A 7,968-nucleotide genomic window follows, 5' to 3' on the forward strand; every position below is an offset into this window, starting at 1 on the left:
CATCCACATGAAAACCATGGATTCTGACAATTGAAGCAGCATCATGGTGGTTTCTTTGGCTCAGGGGAGTTTTGCTAGGGCTTAGAAACTACAGGGCTTGGAAAATCAATCTACAACAACTGTTTTTATGCTGTTGTGCTGATGGTAGACCTGTAGAAAGTCAACAGAGATCATTGACCAAGACCTGGATGGTGTGGGCAGAGGAGCAGATTTAGTTCTGGGCTCTTTGTTCTAAACCTAAACTTTGCAGGATGCTACATAGGCCTGTACATCTCTTTCTTAGTTGGGTCACCATGAACATCTTTTGAAGAACTGCTGTGTATGACTCCCTCCTGGATGGCAGGTAAAGGGGGGAGCAATGACCCCACTGGAAAACCTAGGCCCTTGAAAATCGATCAAATGTTTAGTAATTAAGGAGGATTTTAATTATGGATCTCACTTAATTATGGATCAGCCTACATTAACATACATGCATGCGTTCCAAAGAAAAATGCCTGCTTTCCAAACAATACAGTTCCCTACTTTCACATATGACACTAATGTGCTTCCATATGTGGTGCCCTACCTTTGGGAAAAGGGTTTTCATTAAAAATATAACATGAGTCAAACATGGTTGTACTGTGTTGCTCGTATGTTAACTGTATGTTGATTACACTCAATTATACATAAAATATGTCATTTACATTTGTGCACTTTTATTTGTGTGTTTATTCGCATGGAGGTTCTTAGTAGGTAACCTTTTTTACATAGGGCCTCTTTTAATAAATCTGGCTCAGTGTGTTCTCACATTCACTGGTGTTGCTTGAAATTCATCTGGTTTAGTTGATATATGATCAGACAGGGCTGACCCTCAGATGACCCTCAGTATAAGCCATACTGACTGCTGGATCTCTAGATACAGTAAGTAACACTCAAATGATCAGCCACAAACAAGAAAAGAAGAATGAATAAAAATAAAAATATCAAAAATGTAACTAGTTGTAGTCTTTTGCCATCTACCAACAAACAGCATAGTAGTGTGTTCAGGGAATGTGTTTGAGGTTATTGAGGAGGTTGTGCTGGAGGACTCTTATTGTGAAGAGCAGCACTGGGAGCTGCCATGTCTGGGGCTGCAGCATGTGAGCAGTGTGGGCACACCCCCCCCCCCCCACCCCCCTTGCCAAGTGTGTGTGTGTGTGTGTGTGTTGTGGCGGGAAGTCTAGGCACTACACAGAGCACATATGTCTGTATAGAATGTGGAAGAAATTTGATCAACGATGTATAAAATTAAAAATTAGTGCTTTATGGTGACTTGGACAATGTAAAATCAAACTAAAAGCGTTGTGGCCTAATGTATGATATGCAGTGCAGGACTGATAAGAGAGACTGAGAAAGACAGAGAAACTCGTTTCCTGGTCTAAACCTCAAATTAGTGGTCAAGGCGATGCTGGGGTTCAGCTGTCAGTTCCTCCTTAAGACGTCAGAATACAGAAGCAGCAACTTCTGCTGTTTACAAAAACTACTGAAAGAGAATCCATCTATCCAGAACGGTCAGAATGAGGTGCTTTTGTGTGGTCATCTGGATTCTTCTCTCGGGTAAGTCCTGACCTGCATACAAGAGCACATACAGTGTGCACGTCTATGAGTAAAGTGGTTCACATCTCTACTGTCTTCATGGTAATGCTGAGTGAGGCTGGAGAGCTCTTATCTGACCCCTGAGGGACTGTATGGTGATGTAGCGAACAGAAGAATGATGAAGTTCTGCTCACAGAAGGAGAAGCCAGACAAGCCCGTATACAATCAGCCTCAATGTGCTCAGAGAAAGTCTGAACATGTATCAAAACCTACTTTAACTTAGTGCTCAGTTTCTCATGAACAACAAAGGTTTCAGCTGCTTCTGTCTTCTGCACTTTGCTTTGTTCCTGCTCTGATGTCTAAATACTGTATAATGAAGTGTATTTAATCTGTGTACAATATTCCGTGTTGTTTAGCTACGAAAACGTGCAAATTTCCCCTTGAAGATGGATAAAGTTTGTTTTTCAAGTGTCCGGCCGTCCACATATTTCACATAGTAACCGTATTAATGAAGTGGACAAGTGTAAACAGGAAGCAGAGGTTGAGTGCAGGCGGCAGCATTAATAGAGTCTCTAACCACAGAGACTCAGCAGCCTAAGCAGTTCTTCAAACTCCGCCTCCAACGCTTCTGTCATTTCCTCTGAGTCTTCCAAGGTGTGAGGAGAGAGCTGTACGGCTGGTCCTTTAACCTTAAAGGCCTTTGCTGGGTGAACTTGTGTTTGTTTTTATGTTGTTATTTTAATTGTGTGTGTTTTTCTGTGTGTGTTTATGACAGAAGTGGCTGTTGTGGTGTCAGATATCAGTGTGTCAGGACATGTTGGAGGATCAGTGACGATCCAGTGTCCTCACCTGTTAGCTAAAACCAACACAAAGTATTTCTGCAGGGATCCGTGTAAAAAAGATCAGGACATTTTGATTAAATCTGGTCAGTCACCTACTGGAAGATACACACTGAAGGATTCAGGGAAAGGAGACTTCACTGTGACCATCACTGACCTCCAGACATCAGACGCTGGAACTTACTGGTGTGGAGTGGACAGATTGGTGAAGGACACGTATAGCGAGGTGCTCCTCACAGTCACAGATGGTAATGAGCCTATAATCTGCCTATACACCTGACTTCATTAGAGTGTTTATGAATATTAATCATTTAACTATAAAATAACATTTGTTTATTTCATACGCAGCTCCCTCCACCCACAAACACCCACCCAAAGCTACTCCAACAGCAGCTGCTGTAAGAACAGTGAGATTTAAGCTCTTCATCACCTCTTCATCCACCATCTCCTCCTCCTCCGCACCTAAACCAACATTTCCAGCTCAGCACTCACTCAACATCTCATCACCTACCCGAGGTATCTTCATCTTCACTTAGTAATCTTCATCTTTACTTATTAATTCAAATTTACCAACATTTTACTTATTATCATTTGATGTATTATATAAAATATTATTTGTAACACTTCATAATAACAGTCCCCTCTAAATAGCAACTTAATCGTTATCTAATAGTTATAATTGTTGCTCATGCTACAGTTTGAATTATTTAGTGACTTGGACAGAATAGAAACATTATAAATGTTTTCCATAACTAAACAGCATTTCACTGTAAATAGTGAGAAAATATATCTTTATAAATAAATTATAAAGCCTCAGCTTTATGATAAAGACCCATTTAATAATGATTATATAATAATTAAGGAACTGTTTATGCATCAAGAAGAAGCGAGAGAATAAATAAGTATGTAATAATTCAAGACAGGATATAAATAATCATTTTAATTATTATGAACTTTGTTTTTGTGCTTAGTATAAGTATCACTACTTTTGACAGAGTTTCATAATGGAAATAATTTTAGACTATTTATATGACATTACCAAATGGTTAATAATTCAGATGGTGCAATTTTCTTATGAATATGTAACTATTTATTAATCATTGTAACGCCGGGGAGCGAGGAGGTGGACACATATGCGGAGATAAGCGACTTTTATTATGGGCAATCCCAGGGTCATGGTCAGAAGGGTCCAGGTTCAAACAGACGATACGGAGACCATCAGGGACAGACATGACAAAATAAACACAAAACCTCAAAGAAGAACCAAACACCACGAGAATACAATACAATACAGCCAATACATCAAACACGATCAAACAAACAATCATACAAAGACCAACAAGAAACTCAAACAGGGATAACGAGGGATAACCGGACGCAGGTGGAAAACAGGTGGGAACAATCGGGGCGGAGTCACAAAACAAGGGGGCCGGACTGGGAAGAAATCTAAACAAAAGCACATGGCAGGACTAAAAGTTAAATAAAAGCGCATGAGGAGACTGGGAGGGGCCAATCGTGACAATCATTAACAGGTTTTTAAAGTTGCTGTTTATTAAGGTCTGTTATTACACTGTTATAAAGTCATGCCAGCTTGGCTGTCATTTTTTTTCTCTTTTTTTCTCACTTAGTTCCCCATGAAGACAGACAGGACAGATCTGGTGGGTATTAATCCAACACTGTTCTCATACAGACTATATATTATTTTTATGGGTTATACTGCTACTGTATAGTGTTGTGATAAAGTATGAGCTCCTCTCCTGATTTGTTCTATTTTTGCTGTTTTTAAACTTTTACATGTTTTAGATCATCCAACAAATTTCAGAATAAAATAAACACAAAATGCGTCTTTTAAAGGATTCGATTTATTGAAGATAAAAGTTCATTCCAAACCTGTACCACCCATGTGAAAAGCCTCCAAAAACGAATAGCTGGTTATGCCACTCTTAGCAGTAACAACTGCAATCAAATGTTTGTGAAAACTTGTGATGAGTCTTTTACGTCACAGTGGAAGAATTCTGGCCCACTGTCCTCTGCAAATTTATTTCAATTCAGCTACATTGGAGGTTTTTGAGCATTAACTTCTCACCACATCATCTAAATGGGATTCAAGTCAGGACTTGGACTGGGTGTGGCGAGTGATTTAATAAACTTAATTGTCAATTAAAACAGGATGCCGTGTTTACTTGGGTTGTCTTTGTCTAATATAAAATGTTGCTTGATGATCTGAAACATTCAAGTATGACAAACATGCAAAAACAGAAAGAAATTGGGAAAGGGCCAATACTTTTTCACAGCACTGCAGTTTATTACTTAATATCAAAGATTTCTGTTGATATAAACCACAACTGCTTTTACATGACTTGCAGGCACCCTGTTGTACACCGCTGCTGGGCTGGTTGCCATGTTGATGATATTTGGGCTGGGCCTCATCGTGCTGTTTAAGTGTAAGAGAGCAACCAGTGAAATCAAAGGTAAGTGCACAAATGATAGTCTAACAGCTAAACCTGCACACAAGCGGGGGTGCCAAGATTTTTAGTGCACTCCAATCAGAAGGCAGCTGTCTAAGTAGACAACATTCTAAGGCAGCATCTGTGCACTCCTGAGTCGAGTGCTGTCCCATTGGGAAGGCAGCATAAGGCAGCTTATTTTGACTGAGGCTGTCTGAGGGGCTGAGGAAGAGGAGTGGCTGTCTGAGGGACTGAGGAAGAGGAGCGGCCGTCTGAGGGACTGAGGAAGAGGAGCAACCATCTGAGGGGCTGAGGACGAGGAGAGGCCGTCTAAGGCGCTGAGGAAGAGGAGCGGCCGTCTGAGGGACTGAGGAAGAGGAGCGGCCGTCTGAGGCGCTGAAGAAGAGGAGCGGCCGTCTGAGGGGCTGAGGAAGAGGAGCGGCCGTCTGAGGGGCTGAGGAAGAGGAGCAACCGTCTGAGGGGCTGAGGAAGAGGAGCGGCCGTCTGAGGGGCTGAGGTAGAGGAGCGCCCGTTTGAGGGGCTTAGGAAGAGGAGCGGCCGTCTGAGGGGCTGAGGAAGAGGAGCGGCCGTCTGAGGGGCTGAGGAAGAGGAGCGGCCATCTGAGGCGCTGAGGAAGAGGAGCGGCCGTCTGAGGGGATGAGGAAGAGGAGCGGCCGTCTGAGGGGCTGAGGAAGAGGAGTGACTGTCTGAGGGACTGAGGAAGAGGAGCGGCCGTCTGAGGGGCTGAGGAAGAGGAGCGGCCGTCTGAGGGGCTGAGGAAGAGGAGCAACCGTCTGAGGGGCTGAGGAAGAGGAGCGGCCGTCTGAGGGGCTGAGGTAGAGGAGCGCCCGTTTGAGGGGCTTAGGAAGAGGAGCGGCCGTCTGAGGGGCTGAGGAAGAGGAGCGGCCGTCTGAGGGGCTGAGGAAGAGGTGCGGCCGTCTGAGGGGCTGAGGAAGAGGAGCGGCCGTCTGAGGGGCTGAGGAAGAGGAGTGACTGTCTGAGGGATTGAGGAAGAGGAGCGGCCGTCTGAGGCGCTGAGGAAGAGGAGCGGCCGTCTGAGGGGCTGAGGAAGAGGAGCGGCCGTCTGAGGGGCTGAGGAACAGGAGCGGCCGTCTGAGGGGCTGAGGAAGAGGAGCGGCCGTCTGAGGGGCTGAGGAAGAGGAGCGGCCGTCTGAGGGGCTGAGGAAGAGGAGCGGCCGTCTGAGGGGCTGAGGAAGAGGAGCGGCCGTTTGAGGGGCTGAGGAAGAGGAGCGGCCGTCTGAGGGGCTGAGGAAGAGGAGCGGCCGTTTGAGGGGCTGAGGAAGAGGAGCGGCCGTCTGAGGGGCTGAGGAACAGGAGCGGCCGTCTGAGGGGCTGAGGAAGAGGAGCGGCCGTCTGAGGGGCTGAGGAAGAGGAGCGGCCGTCTGAGGGGCTGAGGAAGAGGAGCGGCCGTTTGAGGGGCTGAGGAATGCATTTTCAAATTATATATATATACATTATTTTTTTCTTCACTTCAGGTCCCTGTCCGGATTCTGTCTATGCAGAAGTTAAGACACCCCAGACTGAAGTAAGTCATCAATAATATGCCTTGTTTTTATTTACCAGTTATACTAAGAAAGGCACACCGTGCGTCCTGTGATATAATTCACCAAAACCAAAATTCTCTTACTAGTTTATGAAATGCTGCTGCTGTTAGTAAGGAAGAGAACTCAGCATTAGCTTTATTCACCCTAGTGTGTAGCTCCCTCTAGTGGACAACAAGCATCTAGCTGCCTGTAGTCTTTTATGGCTCATGCAATAATTTATACCTAATTACCTCTTTCTTTACTCAACACCTGAAGATCAACCAGCCAAGCGGTGCGGTCTCCTCTACTGCAGAAGATATGCTGGTGAACACACTGTACAGCACTGTGGAACTGCACAACGAAAGACCAGATTCCCAAATTTACTCTTTAGCTCAGTGACTTGCTCACTAATCACTTTGATAACCTGTTTATTTATCATATTGCAAGAGTTATCTAATGTTTATGTAGTTTGGAAATGCAGTGTTAGAGGAGGTCAGCGGATGTGGAAGCATCTCATTTTTTTGCAGTGTAGGCTACTTGTATTAAATCTTATAATGCTTTACATGGTAAATATCTCCTGAATGAATAGTCATTTTATTCAAAGGTGATGATGATTTATCCTTTACTTGTCATAGAACTTTCTCATGAACAAGTTATTCTTTTCGTGGTTTCTTTGGTCTAATGTAATCATGAGAGTGGTGCTACTTCTCTATTCTAAACTCAAGGCAAGGAAGAGTACTGCCACCGCCATGTTCCACGGTTCAGTTTTCTAATTTAGGCCTTAAAGTTCTGTTTTCATGAATAATTCCACATTTTTATCCCAGCAGTCTTTAGGGACATTAAACAGGCAGCAGCGTTCTTCCTGGAGAGCAATGTCTTCCTTTTTGCCATCCTCCTGAAACAAAAAGCTTATTCAGTTTAGTCTGATAGTAGTCATGAACACTGACAGCAGCCTGTCATGGTTGGGGGCAGTCGTGGGCTGGAGGTTAGGCAACTGGCCCTGTGATCGGAAGGTTGCTGGTTCAATCCCTTAAGCTGACAGTCCATGACTGATGTCTCCTTGAGCAAGACACCTAACCCCCAACTGCTCCCTGGGCACTGTGGATAGGTCTGCCCACCGCTCCGGGCATGTGCGCTCACTGCCCCCTAGTGTGTGTGTATTCACTAGTGTGTATGTGGTGTTTCACCGCACGGATGGGTTAAATGTGGAGGTGGGATTTAAAAAGTATCACTAAGAATATTATACACTTTTCTGTGATTGGTGTTGGATGACTAAACCTGGAAAAGATAACAGCAGTGTGATTTTTTTCTCTTTTTCAAAGGCCCTCAAAAATCTCCTATGAGATGTCCACTGACCATTTATATTGCTCAATTATGCAAGATCCAGAAAACTGGATGAGAATATAATACAATACAGCCAACACATCAAACACGATCAAACAAACATAGATACAAAGACTGACAAGAAACTCAGGAAAACACAGGGCTTAAATACAAACAGGGATAACGAGGGATAACCAGACGCAGGTGGAAAACAGGTTGGAACAATCAGGGGCAGAGTCACAAAACAAGGGGGCCAGAGTG

The 7,968-nt window shown here is 44.1% G+C and overlaps 1 protein-coding gene across 1 annotated transcript; it reads left to right on the forward strand.

The window, feature by feature from the left end:
- Positions 1-1,410: 1,410 nt before the first annotated feature.
- Positions 1,411-7,391, forward strand: LOC108411220 (CMRF35-like molecule 5). The gene is made up of 7 exons (XM_017682684.2): positions 1,411-1,575; positions 2,330-2,641; positions 2,772-2,909; positions 4,022-4,051; positions 4,760-4,864; positions 6,337-6,386; positions 6,661-7,391. Exons 1-7 carry the CDS (start codon positions 1,536-1,538, stop codon positions 6,781-6,783), a joined length of 798 nt encoding a protein of 265 aa, XP_017538173.2. The 5' UTR covers positions 1,411-1,535; the 3' UTR covers positions 6,784-7,391.
- The last annotated feature ends 577 nt before the right edge of the window (positions 7,392-7,968 follow it).

This window comes from Pygocentrus nattereri, chromosome 12, assembly GCF_015220715.1.
Source record: "Pygocentrus nattereri isolate fPygNat1 chromosome 12, fPygNat1.pri, whole genome shotgun sequence".
NCBI classification, from domain to species: domain Eukaryota; kingdom Metazoa; phylum Chordata; class Actinopteri; order Characiformes; family Serrasalmidae; genus Pygocentrus; species Pygocentrus nattereri.